General features: G+C 39.8%; 4 protein-coding genes across 11 annotated transcripts in view; 2 read left to right on the top strand and 2 right to left on the bottom strand.

The window, feature by feature from the left end:
* Window positions 1-23141, bottom strand: part of LOC115435617 (aldehyde dehydrogenase, mitochondrial-like) — a 534672-nt gene that overhangs the window by 266941 nt on the left and 244590 nt on the right. The gene's annotated exons all lie outside the window — the stretch shown is intronic.
* Window positions 1-23141, top strand: part of LOC115435619 (zinc finger protein 664-like) — a 493117-nt gene that overhangs the window by 260945 nt on the left and 209031 nt on the right. For 2 of the 4 annotated variants that reach the window (XR_003937716.1, XM_030158155.1), the window contains one exon: window positions 14566-14652. The exons of the other annotated variants lie outside the window; for them this stretch is intronic. The gene's annotated coding sequence lies outside the window, so the exon portion shown is untranslated. Of the gene's footprint in view, window positions 1-14565; window positions 14653-23141 lie in introns of those variants that run through there. 4 annotated transcript variants of the gene reach the window in all.
* On the top strand, window positions 890-14550 carry LOC115435631 (zinc finger protein 678-like). 2 transcript variants are annotated; one of them, XM_030158178.1, is made up of 3 exons: window positions 890-1078; window positions 13325-13941; window positions 14272-14550. In XM_030158178.1, exons 1-3 carry the CDS (start codon window positions 976-978, stop codon window positions 14482-14484), a joined length of 933 nt encoding a protein of 310 aa, XP_030014038.1. In that variant the 5' UTR covers window positions 890-975; the 3' UTR covers window positions 14485-14550. The 2 variants fall into 2 exon arrangements, with proteins under 2 accessions (XP_030014038.1, XP_030014037.1); XM_030158177.1 differs by lacking the exon at window positions 890-1078 and adding an exon at window positions 2980-3098 and having other exon boundaries at window positions 13149-13941.
* The window catches only part of LOC115435629 (zinc finger protein 239-like), a 72205-nt gene continuing 68309 nt past the window's right edge, over window positions 19246-23141 (bottom strand). For all 4 annotated transcript variants that reach the window (XM_030158172.1, XM_030158175.1, XM_030158171.1 and 1 more), the window contains one exon: window positions 19246-22311. In XM_030158172.1, coding sequence (XP_030014032.1) covers window positions 21293-22231 — 939 coding nt within the window. In that variant the 5' untranslated portion in view covers window positions 22232-22311 and the 3' untranslated portion in view covers window positions 19246-21292. The remainder of the gene's footprint in view (window positions 22312-23141) is intronic.

Raw genomic sequence — 23141 nt, 5'->3', positions numbered from 1 at the left:
TGGGAAATTTAAGCTTGACAAAAAATAGTGATTTGATTTATGTCGTGATACATATCTACATCCTCTGATATGAAAAAAATGATCATGATATGATTTTTTGCCCTATCGCCCAGCCCTTCCCTGAACATAATGACATGACAATATTGAATCTGACTCCTAGCGCCACCTATTTGTACCAATAAATGTTTTAATGTGTATGTTGAGCATATCCATCTCAAATTTGGTCAGAAAAGCCTTAACAAGCAGATGATTTAATCCATTCAAGTTGGTGACCTTATGTGACATCATAGGATCGTGGCAGCATGACGAGTTCTGAGGTTTTGTCATGAACCAAGAAACTGTTTCATGAATTCATTAGTACATTGTTGAATCTGCATCAATTTTCACTTGTAGAATAAAAGTACTGACTTTTCTCACATTTTCAGGCCCTCAAAACTTCCTACAAAACTATAAAATAATAATAATAATAATAATAATAATAATAATAATAATAATAGAAAACATTTCATATACAATAAGGCCTTTGGAGCCAATTCTCAGCTCTTGGACTCTAATAATACATTGATTTGGTCTTAATTTACTTTCAATGATCAAACTAAATAAGTTTTTGCAGTGTTTGTGATTCTGGAACTATTTAAAGAATCTGCCAACACTGAAGAGAACCTGACATTTTTCAACATCTTTCAGTATCTCTGTTATTATCTGTTATTTTCTGGTCTCATACAGGAAACACATCTCTTAAGGAGAAACCATCAAATATTGGTTGTCTTGAAAATGTCCTGTCTATTACCTAACTAGTTAATTTTGTCTGTCTGCTCAATCTGTTCCTGAAGAAATGTGTTCTGTTACATTCCATTGCATTTCAATGACCACCTTTTCTTTTTCTTTATGTTTTGATGTAGACAGAAGGCAAAGGGGAATTTTAAGTGAAACCTAAATGTTGTATCTGGTGAAGATCGCCTGAGTCCAGCAAATATGGATGGAAGACCCACCTGTGACCAGTGTGGGAAGACGTTCACCAGAATGAAAAACCTTAAGACACACCTATGCATCCACAGAGGAGAAAGACCATATGAGTGTGACCAGTGTGGAAAGTCTTTTTCTTGCATGATCAATTCATTTATTCATTGCATCTTCATTTTGCATGACATGAACATCCTAGCAAATGAACTGACATGAACTGAAAATGAATTGAGTGGCCCTTCCATTATGTTTGGTCAAACTCCAGCTGGTGCTTGTTTCCGCTCCCATAACCCCCTGCTTTTACCTCCTCAACTTTCAGTCTACATAGTTTAACCAAATGATTATTGAAGTCATTATAAAATGAATGTACATAATTGTTGATGTTGTTCTTTCCTAATGTGAAACTTAATTATTTTATAAAACAAATACGTTTTTAAAAAACACAAGTTTTATCGAGGTTCACATCAGCTGTAGCTGTATAAATACATACATATTAACAAGACTTATTATTATTCATTCATTCATTCATTATCTGAACCCACTTTAGCCTCACTAGGGTCAGGGGGGTCGCTGGAACCCACCCCAGGTACTTATGGGCCCAGAGCTGACATAAAGAGACAAACTAGTAACTCTCACATTCACACCTAGGGGCAATTTAGATTAACCAATTAATGTGTTTGGATGGTGGGAGGAAGTCAGAGTACCTGGAGTATATGTAAACTCCACACACAAAGGTCCCATCCCCATCGATTGGTGTTGGAATCAAACCTTCTTGCTGTGAGGCATGAATGCTATCCACTGCACCACTGTATCACCCTGCTTGTTATTATATTATATGAAATAATAATAACATCATTATCAGTGTCATATATGAATTGCCACTACCCGTGATGGTTTGACAGTACTGTTCAATTTGATATTCTTGACAATAAAACACATACTGACCGTGATTTCCACATTGGATTTTTCAGTAGGATTGTAATCTAATCAGAGCCCAGTTTTCATACCACGTTCAAGGACACCTGGACATGTGCATGTCCTCCAAGGATGGAACCACCAATGTGGTGATTAGGAACGTGTTGTTTCTCCTCCAAAGACACCGCAACATGATCAGCCACACTAAACACCACCATCTTTAGTTACTTTACCACAATGATTTTAGTCAGAAATCAGCATTTTACAATCAGTGTTTGTTAACGAATGAACAGAAACAACTGAGCAGATACAGAAATGATACCAATGAAAATGAACAGATGTGAGTGTTTTCTATGTTTCAGCTCTTCTACAGCACAATAAAATGTCAGAAATGATTTAATGAACATATATGGAACAAACAAATGCAACAGCCATTTATGTCCAACTTCATCTCAGTGTGTTTATAATGTTGTAAAGGAATGTACAAAACCAGGACCAAGGCCATAATAAATCCAATATCATTATCTTTACAGTATTTTATCATTAGCATTAATGTGCATGAATATTTTCTAAACAGAGAATTTAATTTCATCTGATTTTATTTTTTTATTACATTATTTAACTTCGTTTATTTTCATATAATTGTGTGTTTTTTTATTTAATTGTATTATTTTATCTCATTTGTGTTTTCTTTCCTTTTTATAATGCTGAATTTTTATTTCATTATTTTATTTTACTTTATTTAATTTTATTGTAATTTTCTTTCCTTGTTTTAATGGTTATTCCGTTTTGTTTTACTTTCTTTATTGCATTTGCTCAGTTCCACTTTACTGTTTTAACCCATATATTAGTGGATCCTCCATTAGTGACCACTGACTCCTAACAGTCATTTCCGGTCCAGATGAGGCTGTGGGTCTTTAGAAGGTTCGTGTGTTTTCATCATGGAACACTGCACAGGCGGAACTTTCAGACACGGACGAGTTCCACCCGGGCCACTTTAGGGTGTCGGTTTGCTGTTCAGACTCAATGGAGAGAAAAACAAAAACAACTTGGCGACTTTGTCACTAAGTCTGGCAACTTTTTAAATCGTCTTGGCGACTTTTTTTTTTTTTTTTTTTTCAAAAGCGATTAGTTACAAATCCATCGACTTTTTCTGGTTCTACTGGAGACTTTTCTGGTGTTTGGAGACTGGGACGTGAAAGCACGGATCGTCCTGCACAGTAAGTGATCTCCATCATCATAATGCATGTGAGGTTCTTTTAGCTTTGCACAGAATCAGGCGATAGAAATTTCCTTCAGAGGGCTATATTTTATTTTATGCTTGGAGTACATTTTCAGAGCCAGCACCTTTTTTTTTTTTCTTTTTCTTTCTTTTTTTTTTTTTAACATCTACCGTACTCAGTAACGAACTTTAACCAGTACTTCTACTTTTACCAGACTTTTGTTCACAAGTATCTGTACTTCTACTCAGGTAGTGAATTTGTACATTTGTGCGTGTTGCGAGGAAATCTACACAAATTACATTTGTAGTACAAAGTTCACTAGCGTTGAAACAATTAATCTAATATTCCTGATTCCCCTGACATAGAGTACGGTTGTTTGTAAATGGTTAACATGACATTAAACTGACCTGAAATGAAGTGCTGACTGCAAAACATACACTATATTGCCAAAAGTATTTGCTCACCTGCCTTGACTCGCATATGAATTTAAGTGACATCCCATTCCTAGTCCATGGGGTTCAGTATGACGTTGGTCCACCCTTTATTAATAATATTAATAATAATAATAATAATAATAATAATAACAATAATAAAAATAAACTTTATTTGTATAGCACCTTTCATACAGAAATTGTAGCCCAAAGTGCTTCACATTGATTGAAAAAATACAATATTAAAATACATTAAGATTTGATTATACATCAAGAGAAAATGAAATTTGAGAGAAATACAATAAAATAAAAATAAATATAAAAACAACGCACATTAAAATATTTGATTATGCATAGAATTTTTGAAGTGCAAGAAATAAGATGAGAAATACAATAAAATAAAAATAAAAATAAAAGCAGCGCACATTAAAATGTTTGATTATGCATAGAATTTTTGAAGTGCAAGAAATAAGATGAAATTTGAAATACAATAAAATAAAAAATAAAAACAGAAATACAATAAAATAAAATAAAAATAAAAACCGCACATTCCTGGTTCCTGAATTGTGACCCCATTTTTATCTCCTTTCAAAGGCTAATGAGAATAAAAATGTTTTTAATTTTGGTTTTAAATATATTCAGTGAACTGGCTTCTCTAATGTCTTTTGGAATTGTATTCCATAACTTTGGTGCATAGTTAGTAAAGGCTGCGTCCCCCATTTTCTTTGTAATATTTCTGGGAGTCGCTAGTAACCCTGCGTTTGATGATTTCAGTGTTCTAGTTTGTGCATAATTGATCAGTGAGTTTGCAATGTAACTTGGTCCGGTTCCATTTAGAGCTTTATACGTGAGGAGTAGTATCTTAAAATCAATTCTGTAGGTTACCGGTATCCAGTGCAGGGAAACCAACACTGGAGTAATGTGCTCTCTCTTCTTGGTTTTGGTTAATAACCTAGCTGCAGAGTTCTGAATCAGCTGAAGTCTGTCTATGGTGCTTTTTGGGAGACCTGTAAGGAGTGCATTACAGTAGTCCAGTCTGCTGGAGATAAAAGCATGGACCAGTTTTTCAGCATCCTTTCAATTTATAACCGGCATTACTTTGGCAATGTTTCTGAGGTGGAAGAATGACGTTTTAGTGACTTTCTTTATGTGGGACTTAAAGTTTAAGTCTGAGTCTATAATGACTCCCAGACTTGTCACTTCTGGTTTGATCCAGGAAGTGAGTTTGCCCATCCTACTCATCAGCATTTCCCTTTTTGCTTTTGGGCCAACAAGCAGGATTTCAGTTTTTTCCTCATTCAGTTTCAGAAAGTTCCTGCACATCCATTGATTCATTGCTGTGAGGCAGTTTGTAATGGAATGGATGGCTGTCACGTCATTGGGTTCTGCGGAGATGTATATTTGTGTGTCGTCCGCGTAGCTATGGAAGCTAACATTATGTTTTCTGATGATATCTCCAAGTGGTAGCATATATAAGGAGAATAGTAGTGGACCCAGGCAGGTCCCTTGTGGAACCCCATAGCATGTATCATGTGTGTTTGACACGTGATCTCCAAGCCTGACGTAGTACTGTCTTCCCTTAATATACGTTTTGAACCACTGTAGTACACTGACAGAGAGACCTACGAGCTTTTCTAGCCGATTAATCAGGATGTCATGATCAATTGTATCAAATGCAGCACTTAGGTCAAGGAGGACCAGGATTGAGACTTTGTTGGCATCAGAGTTGAGCCTGAGGTCACTGATTATTTTGGTGAAGGCGGTCTCAGTGCTATGACCAGCCCTGAAGCCTGATTGGAATTCCTCTAAGATGTTATTCTCTTTGAGATAGTGATTTATTTGAGCAGAGACTATCTTTTCCAGTACTTTGCCTATGAATGGGAGATTAGATATAGGACGAAAACTGGTCATAGCGTTACTGTCAAGGTTAGGTTTCTTTAGTAAGGGTTTGATAACAGCTGTTTTGAAGGCATCTGGAAAGATACCAGTATGAAGAGATTTGTTTATGATTTGGAGTAAATGATCTGAGATGCTGTCAAATATTCTCTTAAAGAATGCAGTGGGAATTGGATCGACACATGAGGTTGAGGGGTTACATTCCCTGACAGTTCGGTAGAGTTCTGCTGATGTAATGCAGGTGAATTTTCCCATGGTCACAGTACCAGGACTGCAGACAGCATCTGTTAATGTGGTGGAATTAATGCTAGATCTGATTGAACTTATTTTGTCCTTGAAGAACACTGCAAGCTCCTCACACTTGGATGTGGAGGGCTGTAGTGGGGTGGGGGGTGTGTTGAGCAGCTTGTCGATAGTGGAGAATAATATTTTGGAATTTCCAGCATTCTCTGTGATAATTTTGGAGAAGTAATCTTTTCTTGCAACTCGAATGGATTGATTATAGGTGGTAATTGCAAGTTTATATGCATCATAGTCAACTGTAAGTTTGGTTTTTCTCCATTTTCTCTCAGCTCTCCGACAGGTTTGTTTGTTTTGACTAACAGTGCTGCTGCCTAGCCATGGGGAAATTCTGACCTTCGACTTCCTTTTAACCCTTAACGGAGCAACAGCATCCAAAGCAGATGATAGTGCATTGTTAAAATTGTCCACCATGGAATTTAAAGAGCAGTCTAGGTTGTTAGGTGCCACTGTTCGCATTATGTTCATAAACTTTTCTTCAGCTCTGTCATCTAATACCTGTTTTTTGATTACAGCCTGTTTTCTGGTCTCTGTTAACATCAGGCTGGCGTCAAAGTACACACAGTGATGGTCAGATATGGGCACTTTGGTTACTGTAACCTTGTCGATGTTAACTCTTGCTGTTATCACTAAGTCAAGGGTGTTACCAAGTTTGTGTGTGGGATCCTTTACATGCTGTTCTAGTCCAAAGCTGTCCACTAAGTTCATAAGCTCCAAAGCCTTGGGGTAATTTTTCTTATTAATATGAATATTTAAGTCCCCGTGTATTATTACTCTTTCACATCTAGTGATACTTAGTGAGATCAGCTCTGAGAATTCCTGAAAAAACAGTGAAGAATGTTTAGGTGGTCTGTATACTGTGATTACAAACAGAGATAATTGTGTTTTGAATTCAACAGCCAGATATTCAAAAGATGTAAATTCACCTAAGTCAATGTCACTGCATATAAGTGACGTGGATAGAATGGCAGCTAGTCCACCCCCCTTTCTATTATGTCTGACTGACTGATAATGTTTGCAGTTTTGAGGACACGTCTCTATCAGCGTTGCTACTCCAGTGACACTGTTTAACCATGTCTCCACTAGAAACATACAGTGTAGGTTTTTTTCCATTATCAGATCATTAATTATGAAGGATTTATTAGTCAGTGATCTGACATTTAGCAACCCTACATTTAACTGTAGGTGCTCTGAGATGGGCTGTGGATCGGGTCTATGATGGGTGTTGATGACTCTAAGGTGTCTATAATCTGAGTAGTGTTTTCTATAATCTGAGTAGTGTTTTCTTGGTCTGTTAGTATTTAAAACAGGGACAGCATAGGATCTTCGAATGGAGGCAGCCCGCTGACCGGTGGGGGCAGGTATGATTCTAGAGTCCCGTAGTCGTTCGGCTGAGTTAGCCCGCTGACCGGGGGGGGCAGTACAGGTCCGAGGTCCCATAGTTGTTCCACTGACCAGGGGGGGGCAGTGCGGGTTTAGGGTCCCACAGCTGTTCAGGAGAAGCACAGAGTCTTCTAATAGAAGTTGCCTGGTGACCGGGGCAGGTCTGTGCAGATCTGAAGTCCCACAGTTGTTCTTCTTCTTCCACATAGTCCGTGGGGGAACTGGGGGTGGTGGTGGGGGTTTGGTCTTTGGTGATTTGGGCTTCAGTTTGGGACTGGCCAAGGGAGTGTGTTGGGGGTGTGATGGTTCTGGGCACAGTAGCTGTGGGCTCGCTACTATAGTAAGACCGGCATTTATTAATTTGGTCATCCTGGGATTGAACGAACAGGGGAGAGGTGAGGGGGAGCTGGAGGAAAGGGGAGAGTGGTTCGAGGTTTCTGGAAGTTGTTCTTCCTCAGGTGTTGATGGTGATGTGCTGGGTCCGTCCTGTGATGTCTCCTCCAACCCCTGTGGCACGTTGGTTAGTGGTGTCTCGGTGGTTTGTGGGGCCACGTTGATGGTCTGTGGTGGAGGAGCAGTATTGGTCTGCGGGACCATAGTGGTTTGATGCTTTGCCACGGTTGGATGGCAGATCGAGTAGTGGATGTGTGAACTAAACAGTTTTGCTCCATGTCTGTTCAGACGCACTCCATTTCGCTGAAAAAGCCTTTTTCTCTACCAGAAAACATTGAAGTTGTCAATAAAGTTCACCTTGTGCTTCAGGCAAGCAGTTGACAGCCATCTGTTCAATGCCAGGAGCCTGCTAAATTGATTGACTCTGCCATTGACTGGTGGTAGGGGGCGACTGATGTATGCTTCAATGTCTATGGCACTCAGCAATTTTAGCAGTTCATTAAAGTCTTGCTTCAGTGTCTCTGTCTGTTGTCTAGAAATGTCATTTTCTCCTGCATGAATTATGATCTTGTTTGCGGTTTGGTTTGTAGACAGTATTTCAGGGATTTTTCCAGTTATTTCCCAAATCATCTCCTTAGGGAAGCAGCATTTTCTGGTATTTCTTTTACCAAGGTAGATGTTCTTCACAGCTCTGTCTCCTACTATTAGTGTGGTTGGCTGACTTACTTGTTTCTGCTGGGGCGGCCTGTTATTCTCTTTCAGCCTGCTGGTAGTGCGCCGTTTCCCACCGTTAGCTCTCTGATGTAGCACAGTGCTGTCTCGTCTCGTCCTGTCCCGCTGCAGCGCTCCCCCACCTCCCCGGCGCCTTGTCCTGTCCGACCGGCATGGGGTTGATGACCGGGGAAACGGGTCATATTGAGGTTTGTTCAGCAGAGACGGGATTCTATGTGCTGACAGCGGCTTTGGGGTGTTAGCTCCCTGGCTAACAGCGTTAGCCTTAGCGCTGGAAGCTAGTGACGGCCACCCGTGTGGAGTGTCTATCCCGGGTTGTTTATCATTTTTGTGACAGTTCTTCCATCTCTTCTGTGCAGTGGCTTTTCTGTCACCATTAGGTACAGCTACCGGTGTTAGCATCGAAGTGTCACTTAACTGATAGCGTATCTTCTTTGCTGGGAGTTTCACAATTGGAGTCCACGGTACCGTAGTGTTATTCTCCTCTTCTAGTAGAAATATCTTTGTTTGAAGTGCCACAATTTTCTGCAGGTGCTCCTGGCAGTCTCTGCAGTGAGGCATCTTAAAAATAGACGAAGACACGCTAACTCAGAGGCACGAGCAGAGAAACAGGGTAAGCAGGGAGCAGCTATAACAGCTTCAACTCTTCTGGGAAGGCTGTCCACAAGGTTTAGGAGTGTGTTCATGGGAATTTTTGACCATTCTTCCAGAAGCGCATTTGTGAGGTCACACACTGATGTTGGACAGAAGGCCTGGCTCTCAGTCTCCGCTCTAATTCATCCCAAAGGTGTTCTATCAGGTTGAGGTCAGGACTCTGTGCAGGCCAGTCCAGTTCATCCACACCAGACTCTGTCATCCATGTCTTTATGGACCTTGCTTTGTGCACTGGTGCACAGTCATGTTGGAAGAGGAAGGGGCCAGCTCCAAACTCATCCCACAAAGTTGGGAGCATGGAATTGTCCAAAATGTCCTGGTATGCTGAAGCATTCCCAGTTCCTTTCACTGGAACTAAGGGGCCAAGCCCAGCTCCTGAAAAACAACCCCACACCATAATCCCCCCTCCACCAAACTTTACACTTGGCACAATGCGGTCCCACAAGTATCGTTCTCCTGGCGACCGCCAAACCCAGACCCGTCCATCAGATTGCCAGATGGAGAAGCGCGATTCGTCACTCCAGAGAAGGCGCCTCCACTGCTCTAGAGTCCAGTGGCGGCGTGCTTTACACCACTGCATCCGGCACTTTGCATTGCACTTGGTGATGTATGGCTTGGATGCAGCTGCTCGGCCACGGAAACCCATTCCATGAAGCTCTCTGCGCACTGTTCTGGAGCTAATCTGAAGGCCACATGAAGTTTGGAGGTCTGTAGCGATTGACTCTGCAGAAAGTTGGCGACCTCTTCGCACTATGCGCCTCAGCATCCGCTGACCCCACTCCGTCAGTTTACGTGGCCTAACACTTCATGGCTGAGTTGCTGTCATTCCCAAACACTTCCACTTTCTTATAATACAGCTGACAGTTGACTGTGGAATATTTAGGAGCGAGGAAATTTCACGACTGGATTTGTTGCACAGGTGGCATCCTATCACAGTTCCACGCTGGAATTCACTGAGCTCCTGAGAGCGACCCATTCTGTCACAAATGTTTGTAAAAGCAGTCTGCATGCCTAGGGGCTGGATTTTATACACCTGTGGCCATGGAAGTGATTGGAACACCTGATTCTGATTATTTGGATAGGTGAGCCAATACTTTTGGCAAGATAGTGTATGTAGTGGCGTCATTTAACACGCTTGGCCAGGTGTTTGATTCTTATTTAAACCAATCAATGAACATCACAAGCAATGCACAGTGATCATTATTTGAAAATATCAAAAAGTCATGTTCACCTGAACATTAATGCTGTGAAAGGATTTCCTATTCACAAAATCCACCTCATAAGGGGGATTTTATCCTGCTGTGTGTGCAGTCCAATGCACCAATGACATTGGGGAAACCTGTAATACAAACCGATGAGTATCCTGCTCTGACTGTCAACAGTCGTCCTTTCATTTGTAGGTTTTGTTACCTGCCATCCTATAAAACTCCTCTTTGATGTCACGGAGTCTTCTGTGGCCAGGGAAGGAGATGAAGACATCTGAAAGTGCTTTAATAGCCAGACACACCCTCCATATTGTGCGGCAAATTGTGGGCTTGTTTGGTTGTTCTGCATCACTGACTGAGTAAAGGAAGCCTCCACTTGTAAAAAGCGCAAGGCTGCACAAACCATCTACATGACACTCAGCGCATGGTTCCTTGCTGTGCAGTGTTTGATCTTGGGACCCATTTTGCTCATGAAAAATGAAACGTGATTAAGATAGATTAAAAATGAATGATATTTAATCAAGATTAATCGAAATTAATCCACAGCAACCCTGGGATTAATGTGATTAAAAATGAAATATTAATCATTTGACAGCACACACACACACACACACACACACACACAGACAGACAGACAGACAGACACGCTACTTGGTCAAAACTTTTAGAACACCCCAATTTTTCAAGTTTTGTATTGAAATTTAAGCAGTTCAAGTCCAATGAACACCTTGAAATGGTACAAAGGTAAGCGGTGAACTGCCAGAGGTACAAAAAAAAATAAATAAAAGGAAAGGTTAAACAAAACTGAAAAATAATGTACATTTCAGAATTACACAAAAAGGTGAACAAGAAGTGGGTTAACAACTTAAAGCAGTTCTGCAGCAATGGAGGTTGATCAAGCCTCAAAAGTTGGTGCTACCAATTCCTACAGGTGTCCCAACATTTCTGAATTACTTACAACCCCCTCTGTCTGCATAAAAGTAGTGTTTTTATTCAGTATATATATTTATACTTTTCTTTTAAACTGTTTTGCACTACGCACCACTAGAGAGTTGTCTGTTTTAATGTGTTTAATGTGTATGTATGTGTGTGTGTGTGTGTGTGTGTGTGTATATAAATGTATGTACATATATATATATATATATATATATATATATATATATATATGTACATACACACACACACACATATAAATATATATATATATATATATATGTACACACACATATACATACACACACACACACACACATATATATATATCTTCTTCTCGCCCACCTGGGCGGTGTCTCCTTCAGACTCAGGTCCTCTACCAGAGGCCTGGGAGCCTGAGGGTTCTGCGCAGGATCTTAGCTGTTCCTAGGACTGTTCTCTTTTGGACTCAGATCTCTGATGTTGTTCCTGGTATCTGCTGGAGCCATCCTCTCAGCTTGGGGGTCACTGCCCCTAGTGCCCCAATCACTACTAGTACCACTGTTGCCTTCACACCCCACGTTTTCTCTATCTCCTCTTTCAGCCCTCAGTATTTTTCCAGCTTCTCTTGCTCTTTCTTTCTGATGTTGCTATCACTCGGGATTGCTACATCTATCACTATCACTGTCTTCTGATTTTTATCCACCACCACTATGTCAGGCTGATTGGCCATCACCATCTTGTCGTTCTGGTGTCTATCTATCCATCCATCCATCCATCCATCCATCCATCCATCCATCCATCCATCCATACATCCATCCATCCATCCATCCATCCATCCATCCATCCATCCATCCATACATACATACATACATACATACATACATACATACACATACTTATTTATTTATTTATTTATTTATTTATTTATATACCAATAGGTGTAATTTATAACGCTGGAAAGTCTGATTGGTCACCTTTACAATGAGGTACAATTCATAACGATTGTGCATTTGTGGAATGAGCAACACAACTAAACGTGTGGGTAACGCCCAAAAAAATGTTCCTAAATTTCCTGCAATATTCTTGTGTTGGTATTTACTCTGCAAGGTCTGTGCCAGTCACAGGTGTACGACTGGGGATTTTGGCACATTTTTGAGGGCGTTACCCCTACGTTTAGCTGTGTTGCTCATTCCACAAATGCACGCTCCAAATCATAAGATAAGATAAGATAAACCTTATTCATCCCAAAGGGAAATTCAATGAAGTCAGTGAGCTCATCTATTTATCAGAGTGACGGTTTCAGTGGAGCAGTGACTGTGTATTTGTGCACTATGTACTTACTCAGGCGGTCTCCAATACTTTGCCACGCTGTCTCTCATTTTTTACCTCCACCAAGGAGGTTATGTTTTTGCCAGTGTTGGTTTGTTTGTCTGTCTGCGTGCTAGATAACTCAAAAAGTTATGGATGGATTTGGATGAAAATTTCAGGAAATGTTGATATTGGTACAAGGAACAAATGATTACATTTTGATGGTGATTGGGGGGGGGGGGGGGGGGGGGGGCACTGATCTGCCTTGGCGGAGGTCTGCGCTCTCCGAGTGCTTTTCTAGTTATAACTGTGGCGGTGTTACCTTTCTTTGTGATTTGGTCCTTGACCTCCTCATAAGCCTCCATGAGGAGTTCTGCCTCCAACGGGGAAAGGTACGCCCCTCTACTTTCCATGGTGAATTGGTGAATCTGTGATTGATGGCAGGGTCTAACTAGGATGCTGCGTGCATGCACTTATCCAGGATTAGTTGCACCTGGCTTGGTGAATCCATGTAAGCTCATCCTGGCTTGGTCTTTGTGCAACCAATTAAACCTGGACACACTTGTTTTGGATTCATTGAACCCAGCTCAGTCAGTTATCCTGGATGTCGGAATCTTAGTTTTGTCCAACAGGCCCCTGGTCTCATACAGGAAACACATCTCTTAAGGAGAAACCATCAAATATTGGTTGTCTTGAAAATGTCCTGTCTATTACCTAACTGGTTAAATTTGTCTATCTGCTTAATCTGTTCCTGAAGAGATGTGTTTGTTTTGTTACATTCCATTGCCTTTCAGTGACCACCTCTTCTTTTTCTTTATGTTTTAATGTAGGAAGAAGCCAAAGTTGAATTTTAAGTGAAACCTAAAATTTGTATCTGGTGAAGATCACGTGATTCCAGCAAACATGGATGGAAGACCCACCTGTGACCAGTGTGGGAAGACTTTCACCAACATGAAAAACCTTAAGAGACACCTACGTGTCCACAGTGGAGAAAGACCATATGAATGTGACCAGTGTGGGAAGACTTTCACCAACATGAATAACCTTAAGAGACACCTACGTGTCCACAGCGGAGAAAGACCATATGAGTGTGATGAGTGTGGAAAGAATTTCATCACAATGCATAACCTTAAGGCACACCTACGCATCCACAGTGGAGAAAGACCATATGACTGTGACCAGTGTGGGAAGACTTTCACCAGAAGAGATAACCTTAAGACACACCTACGCATCCACAGTGGAGAAAGATCATATGACTGTGGCCACTGTGGAAAGAATTTCACCAGAATGAATAGCCTTAAGGCACACCTACTAAGCCACAGAGTGGAAAGTCCATATGACTGTGACCAGTGTGGGAAGACTTTCACCAACATGAAAAACCTTAAGAGACACCTACGTGTCCACAGCGGAGAAAGACCATATGACTGTGACCAGTGTGGGAAGACTTTTACCAGAAGAGATAACCTTAAGACACACCTACGCGTCCACAGTGGCGAAAAACCGTATGCCTGTGACCAGTGTGGGAAGACTTTCACCCAACTGTCTGCCCTTAAGACACACCTACGTATCCACAGTGGCGAAAGACCATATGGCTGTGACCAGTGTGGGAAGACTTTCACCCACATGAATAAGACACACCTACTCATCCACAGTGGCGAAAGACCATATTTTTGTGACCGGTGTGGGAAGACTTTCACCAGCATGTTGAACCTTAAGAGACACCTACGCCTCCACAGTGGACAGAGACCATATTACTGTGACCAGTGTGAGAAGACTTTCACCCAAATGAATACCCTTAAGACACACCTACGCGTCCACAGCAGAGAAAGACCATATCACTGTGACCAGTGTGGGAAGACTTTCACCAACATGAGTAGTCTAAAGAGACACCTACGCATCCACACTGGAGAAAGACCTTATTACTGTGATCAGTGCAGAAAGACTTTCACCCACATGAATAACCTTAAGATACATCTACGTATTCACAGCAGAGAAAGACCATATGACTGTGGTCAGTGTGGGAAGACTTTCACCAACATGAGTAGCCTTAAGAGACACCTACACACTCACAGTGGAGAAAGACCATATGGCTGTTACCAGTGTGGGAAGACTTTTGCAAGAATGAGTCAACTTAAAACCCACCTACACATCCACAGAGGAGAATGATCATAAAACTGTGACCAGTGGGAGAAGGCTTTCAGAGCTTTGTCGGCGTTATTTTCTCACCATTGTGTTCACCGCAAGAAGTTGATGTACCCATGTGATAAGCGCACGAAGATACTCTGGTTGTCCAACTCTTACAAGTGTCACAAGCGGACCCAAACTGGAGAGAAACCCTACCAGTGTAGATCTTGTGACACAATGTACCAAACATGAATGTGTCAAACATTTCCACAAAAGACAAAAACTGAACAATTGTACAAAACGTAAGGCTCTAGAAACTAGTAGAAACAATCAGTGTCATAACACACCAAAACAGTTTGATTGTTGCAGATGTGAAAAAAAGATTCTTGTCATCCTCTGCTCTCTCCTATCCTCAGCACAGATGTGAATCCTCAATATCTGGACCAAAAAGTACCTCAGTATCAGATGACAAGAAGAAACACAGAGTCTGAACCAGCATCACTGACTTCTTTTGACAAGAACATCAAACTTAAAAACCTCCAGATTTGGCTTCATAGAGTCCAGATGTGAAGACAAACACCAGACTGAAAGCTGTGTTTTGTTGTCCTCGAAGTAAAGAAGTGTGCTCTAATGCACCACCTTCACAAAACAGTGATGTTACAGAACCTCAACCTGCCTCAACATGTAACGTTAAACTAGTGGAGGTCAACAAGGACGTGGTTTCAATGGGGATACTACTTCTGATTGACTTTGTGGATGTTTAATCAGTCACTTGTTGTGATTCTGTTGCTGGTTAAGGTTCACACCAGTTCATTGTTCACTAATGAAACCAGCTACGCCTGTAATAATTTTCCACAGTTGTTCTGTGCAGTTTAAGTTCATCCCCCAAAATATTTTACTCTTTTTTTGTTTTGTTTTTTCCACCAACTGTGCATGTGTGATTGAACTGTTGCGCAACCTGAAGAACAACATTTGTTGAAGGTGTCAGAGTCCTGAATTCATGTGGTTTTGCATCAGTCATAAACAACATGATGAACATAATATGGATGAGACAGAATGACTGATGAGCTGGTAGTGGTTTAGTCTCAAACTGAGGCCAACAACATGAAGGAGATCACATTCCAGTCAAGGAGGAAGTTCACTACCACCAGAGGAGACATGACAGAGTGAGTGTCAGATGATGTTGCAATGAGTCAGTGCTCCATCTAGTGGTCCAATCTGGTACCGGTCCAGTCCAGTGTTTTCCTTCACATTAAACTGGTTTCAACATTTTTATGCAGGTCTCACCCTGACCTGCAGAATGTGCTTGATTTGATTGAAAATGTGTTGAACTGCAGATGAATGTGTGGTAAAGAAGAATACTTGATGTATCAGAAAGTTCAGGACATCAATGGAACTGATACAGATACTTTGTCATGTAATGTTGTTCTATGTTCTACTTTATCGCCTCGTTTTATTCCAATTCTAAAGTGGACCTGAAACATGAGACAAAAGTATTTACTATAATCACCCTTTAATGGCATCTGCAGAATATTTGTTTGGTTACTTCTTAATTTCACTTTTTCTGGTTATCAGTTCAGGTTGTTATTGTCACGTCTGTATCAGTGAAATATGACTTTGTCTTGATTTGATGCGTTATCACGTGCATCACTGCGTGTTTCTTAAGTGTTATTAAAACATAGACTCACTTATGTTAAGTTTCTTTCATTATTTGACTGTTTTCCAACAGGTTATGGTGATGAAGGAGTGTGAAATGTTGTGTGTAACAGAGATTCAAATCTTGAGTTGAATGTTGAAATGCGTCCTCCACACAGCACTGGGAGGATGAGTCTGTTTATGTGAAGAACAGAGTTCACCTCATCCTTCTGCTGTTGGATCATAGACTGTCAACCTTGGGCATTTTTAGCCCATTTTTTTAGCCCAAATTGATTCCCAGCAACGAACAAATGAACATTTTAGGGAATCGACTCAAAGTTTGGACATATTTTCAGTATGGACTAGAACCGCTGCTACTGACAAACATTTATGGCGTACCCAGAGAAATGTTCATCAGAAGTCTTGAGCTTATATGTGCAAATGATGTGGCGTAACTAGTTATAGACGTAACAAATTAAGCAGGAATTAAAACGGGTTGGAGAAATCCACTTGATTTTTGTCAAAATGAATATAAAGATAGCTTTGCAGCACCTGGAGGGTTCAAAGTCAAACTTTATGAACTGATTGGGTCCAAATACACAAATAAATGTACTAAAGACTAATAAAAGTGGGTTTAACAAAATATTACCTCTAACATATACACTGATCTACAATCTATTTAATTTTTAATTTTTTAATTTTTTTTAGAAATTATCAGTCTCAGATATTAAATATGTTAAATACAATGTATTTTAATATGATTAATTGGAAAACAAATAACAAAAGTGCTGGTTTGTTGATGTTTTGAAGGTATCTGATAAAGTGTAATACCACATATAAACGGGTTTATGTACATTTATACAACAGATTTATAAGTGTTCCACTGATAGAACATGTAAAGTGAATGTACTGTAATGTACAGACAGTGTTTGAAGTAGATCTGGTAGCTCTCACACTAATATTCCTCTGGAATTAAACCCATTCTTGTGTTTTTGTATGTGTTGAGGAGCTACTGTATCAAAATGGAGGATGCCTTCCTCCAGAATTTAGGGTTAGGGTATGTTGCTTTTATGATTTCAATCCATTCCTGTTTTTTGTGGCTCATCATTTAAATAACTTTTATCAGATTTGATGGTTTAGTCACAGTTTCCCCGACCCAAAACTGTTACGTTTTTCTTTCACAATGAATGATGGTCTGAAATTGTGTTAAAATGTACAAAACAGTGAAATTTCTCTTGCCTGGCCAAGCAGCACTCTGGGTGCTCAGCACCCCTAAACCTCTCATCCTAGAATTGTCCTGCTGTCAACAACATGGTTTCCATATCCTTTGACTGAACTCATTTGCTGTATGAAATCTGCATATGCATATCTTTAATGTCAGAAAGACTGGACAATGCCAGGGCTGATCAGGATCACCAGGCTTGTGACAGAATGGTTCAGAGAGAATGAGACATCATTTTCACACAAGGATTAGCCTCCATAAAGTCTAGAGTCTAATTTGAGATGTGATGAAGACTTGATGCAGCGGTCAAATTTACAAATTTAAACATTCTATTAAGACACAATTAAAACAGCAATGTGTACAATATGTGTTAGACAATATATAATCAATATGATAATTAAGGAAATATACTTATATAAATAAGTGTGAAAACACAGTTGTGTTATTAAAAATTATGTGGTTATGATGAGGCAAAGATGGTTAAATTCAAACCATGCAGATAGTTTAAGTGTATTCTGCGAAATTTGTCCACTGTATTTTTCATCTAGCTAAAGACACCTGGATGAATCAGCATGAAATCAGATTTATCATCAGTTTTATCTTCACTCTTCAACTGTCGGTTCCATTAAACTGATCCCAATCGTCTTTTTGCAGGAGTCTGGGTTGTACAGTGGTGCAGATGCTGACAGAAAAGTCTCCCTGGGCTGAATTCAAGGCCATGGTGGCGATATTCAAGTTCACCACCCAGCCCACCAACCCCCTGCTGCCCTTGTACACGTCCAAACAGGCGCAGGACTTCATCCACTGCATTTTCATGGCGGCCAAACACAGGCCAAGCGTTGAGGAGAGGGTTTAAATTTAAACCCCTGGTATTATTATAATACATCTAAAATACTCACATCTTTTCATCTTCACATTTGGGGTTGAGAAGAAAATCACAGTTGTTATAAAACTAATTAATATTAATATTAATAGGGGTTTAAATTGAAAGCTTATAAAAACTCGGAAAAGACAGTACGCTATGATAAATTGCCATGAAAACCAGATTCATAATTCAACAGTCAAGTGAGAAGATGTCACAAAGAATATACATAGTTCTGATCTATGTTTGTAAATTTATATCTTTATATACACTGCCCGGCCCAAAAACAACTTGCACATGCATTATTTGACTGCACCACCTTTGGTTGTGATTACAGGAGATGTTCACTGTGACATCTTTTTTGTCACATAATACTTATGTAGTGTCACATTAAGGTTCATAATATTTTTCCATCCATAATGGCATCAATTTCTGATTATTGATGATGGAGAATCAGACCACTGCATCAAGTCTTCATCACATCCCATATTAGAGTCTGGACTTTATGGAGGCTAATCCATGTGTGAAAATGATGTCTCATTGTCCCTAAACCATTCTGTCACAAGTCTGATGATCTTGATCAATCCTGGCATTGTCCCATCTTGCTGACATTAAAGATATGCATGTGCAGATTTCACACAGTATATGAGTTCAGTCAAAGTATATGGAAGCCATGTTATAGCCAAGTTAGGGTTAGGGCCCTAACTTTGCCTGACCTTGGAATCACCTTTGATTGGATTTAAATCCCGCCGCTACTTCACACAAACCAGTTTTGACTTGGATTGTGCAATTTGCTCCTGCTCAATCATGCATGAAAACCTGGGTCTGTAAATTTGGACAAATATCCACCAATCCCCTACCTACCAATGTTCATAAAAGAAAATGTCAAAAATTATCAAATGCAGAACTGGGGGTAATTTTTCAAAATGTATAGTTTTTTTTTTTAATACACCCTGTATATTAACTTTATCACTAAATTTACCTGTGCATTTGTTCATCACTTTCCAAACAGCATACATTTTGTTTTTTGGGGAAATTCATTGATAGTTCATTTAAATCAAACCATGTTTTTAATTTATTCATCTCTGTTGTGACTGCCTTGATAAGACTCTGTACATTTTCTCTAGAACAAAAAATGCTAGTATCATCAGCAAACAAAACTAATTTTTAGTATTTTTGAAACCTTGCATATGTTGTTTATATATAAATTAAACAGTTTGGGAACCAACACTGACCCCTGTGGGACTCCACAGGTAATGTTCAATTCAGGTGATTTACACTCACCCATCTGTTAAACAGTTTCCTATTTCGTAAATAATTCTTAATCCAGTTCAGAACAGTCCCTCTGAAGCCATACTTTCCCGGTTTTAACAATATGTGATGATCAATGGTGTCAAAGGCTTTTTTCAAATCTGTAATTACTCTTATTGGATGTTGGTTCTTATCTATAGCAGTTGTGATTTCTTCTATTAATCCCATTAATACCGAAGAAGTAGATCTATTAGGTCTAAATCCATACTGACTTTCAGTGAGCAAATTAAATTTATTGGTGAAATTATCCAGCCTATTGACAAAAAACTTCTTTGATATTTTTGAGAATTGGGAAAGTAGTGATATTGGCCTATAGTTAGTGAATTGACAAGAATCTCTGATCTCATGTAATGGGATGACTTCTGTGATTTTCATTTTAGATGGACACACACCAATTTCAAAAGACAAGTTGCAAATATGAGTGAATGATTTTACTATAGTGTCAGTGATGTCTTTGATTAAACCCATATCAAAGCCATGACAGTCTGTGGACGTCTTATTCTTATACTTTCTGACAATGTCAATAATTTCTTTTTCCATCAATGGCCTTCAGAAACAGTGAGTGACGATTTATCTCAGAAAAAGCTTCAACTTTCACCCACCCTCTTAATGGTGGACTGTATCTTTTTTGCAGGTTTGCTCCCACACCTACAAAAAAATTGTTGAACCCATTTGCCACATCACTGAGATTGTTTAGGGTCTCATTATTATGTGTGAAAAACTGTGGACAGTTTGTATTCAATGAGCTATTCCTCACAATACTATTAAAACCCATCCAAATGATCCTTATATTATCTTTATTAATATTTCATACTTTATTACAGAATGACATTCTCCTGTCTAAACTTAGTTAACACTTCATGGTTTATTTGGACATTATTTAAACCATTAATATTCAACACCATCTTCACAGTAATCTTATCAACTAATTGTTTTCCATAAGCACAATGAACAAACATGAAACAAATGAGTGAACATAGTAACTGGGATCCACAACAAAAAAGGCCCATGTCTCCCTGTTGGTAGGAGTGGGGGGATGGCACCCCCCCCCCCTTCCACCCCCCAAGTGATTTGGGGAAGACCTGAGTTAGGCCTTCACATCATACTAAATAAGTCCAACAGTTACTCTTCCATGTCCTTCCACTTGGGTTAATTTCTCTTACAGTTGCAATTGTTTTAAGAGGGATAAGATGGTTTCTTTTGCTTTCACGTTCCACTCCTCCAGCTGTTATCTGCACCTGAGCCTCAGTCATTTCCCGCCACTGTCGATGTACTTCTGCGACATTTTGTGCCATTTTTCTATTCATTTCCTCTTTAAAGCCAGTAAATTCTCGCTTCACCTCTTTAAACTCATCCTTGAATTGTGAGAAGTGCTCCATCTCCTTTTTGAGGTCTTGTATATTCTTTCGCGATAGCAGTGAGTCCCTCTAGAACTTGCCCAAGCTGTGTGAGATCTGCATTTTCCCCATCAGTCATCTCATCATAAACTCTTCTCTGTTCTTCAGTCATCGTTTTTAGCCTTAAACTTCTCTATTTTCATCCCCTGCACATTTTGTGTAAATTTGAAGTTGTTTTAATCATTCTTCTCTAACCTTTGGGGGAATTGTTGTCCCATTCACTCAGATGCTGTTGCTCTACACAGCCATATTGGGACCTCCCCCTAAAGTCTTACTATTTTTGAACAACTGTTCAGTTTTTTACCCTCGGCGACACTGGCCAAAGGGTATTGTCCATCTGTCTGTCAGTCCATATGTACAAAAACTTTGATGTACACTGACAAGTCAGACTGAGGGTTTTCAAGTGTGCGCATGTTATGTTCTTCAATGACAATGGCAATGTTTTACATATTCATGCTTGATAAATTGTGAACCTGTGATAAAGGATCTGTCACAGAATTTGCACTGGTCAGGATTCTCTCCAATATGGGTCTGTTGGTGACACTGGTAAGAGAAGGATGACGAGAATATCTTCGTGCACTTATCACATGAGTACATCACCTGCTTGTGGTGAACACGGCGGTGAGAACGTAAAGACGACAAGGCTGTGAAAGTCTTCTCACACCGGTCACAGCCATATGGTCTTATTCCAGTATGAATCTGTTGGTGAATTTTTAAGTAATTTGCTGTGTTGAAATCCTTTCCACACTGGTCACAGATATATGGTCTTTCTCCAGTGTGGCTACGTTGGTGAGTTTTAAGATAACTTGATTTAATGAATGACTTTCCACACTCGTCACAGACATATGGTCTTTCTCCAGTGTGAATGCGTTGGTGGACTTTCAAATAATTTGCTGTGTTGAAAGCCTTTCCACACTGGTCACAATTATATGGTCTTTCTCCAGTGTGGATACGTTGATGAATTTTTAAGACATTTGCTGTGGGAAAAGCCTTTCCACACTGGTCACATTCATATGGTCTTTCTCCAGTGTGAATACGTTGGTGGACTTTTAAGTAATTTGCTGTGGTGAAAGCCCTTCCACACTGGTCACAGTCATATGGTCTTTCTCCAGTGTGGATGCGTTGGTGAATTTTTAAGGCATTTACTGTGGTGAAAGCCTTCCCACACTGGTCACAGTCATATAGTCTTTCTTCAGTGTGGATGCGTTCGTGGACTTTTAAGTAATTTGCTGTGGTGAAAGCCTTTCCACATTGATCACAGTCATATGGTCTTTCTCCAGTGTGGATGCGTTGGTGAATTTTTAAGCCATTTGCTGTGGTAAAAGCCTTCCCACACTGGTCACAGGTGGGTTTTCCATCCATGTTTGCTGGAATCAGGTGGTCTTGGTCTTCCTCCAGATACAACTTTCAGGTTTCACTTAAAATCCCCCTTTGGCTTCTTTCTACATGAAAACACACAGAAACAGAAGAGGTGGTCACTGAAATGCAATGGAACATAGCACAGGCCTTATTTTATCTGTAATTTCTTCTATTATTATTTTAAAGTAGTGCTGGGCAGCGATAAAATTTTTTAATCGCAATTAATCACATGGATTTCTGCGATTAATCACATAGTTATATTGGGGGGGTTGCCAGCATCAACAGCATGTATTTCCTTTAAGTGATATTTCAGACCTGAAGTACTCCGGTGATAAAAATAATTCCACATTGCAGTGCTTCCAAACAACTTTGTCCTTCTCAACCCCACCATCTGAAGACATTTAAAATGAAAATATCCATGGAAAAGACCGGTACTTTTCTCTATGTTTATGTCCACACCAGTTTATTTCCGCTTGTGAGTGACTGACAGGAGTCTTAAGCCCACTAATAAGTACTAATACTAATAAGACCAAGAATATGTGATGTTCAGTTGTTCAAAGCAAGCAAAGGGGGCCCTCTAGTGGTTGGAATAAGTTGCACTAACGTGTGTTTTGTCCTTTCGGTGTTACCGTAGTCAGTTCGGACATAAGAAGACACGTTTCTTTCACTCTGTTTTTATGCCCCCAAAAACAAGTGAGTATTTTATGTTCAGTTGTTGTAAGAATGAATAGTATTAAATATCTCTGATGTGAACCTTTGTTGCTGGATAAAAAGACGTTGTAAATCTTAAATTAATCTGTAAATGCTAATCGTTAGTGTGTCTATGGATTTTCCCATTCAAGTTAGCATCGAGCTAATCACATCATAAATAAGGAAAGGTTAGTTCAAAGGCTGGCATATTATGCCTAAACAC

This window comes from Sphaeramia orbicularis, chromosome 16 (genome assembly GCF_902148855.1).
Source record: "Sphaeramia orbicularis chromosome 16, fSphaOr1.1, whole genome shotgun sequence".
In the NCBI taxonomy this organism is placed as follows: Eukaryota; Metazoa; Chordata; class Actinopteri; order Kurtiformes; family Apogonidae; genus Sphaeramia; species Sphaeramia orbicularis.
This window is presented reverse-complemented; position numbering and strand designations above follow the sequence as displayed.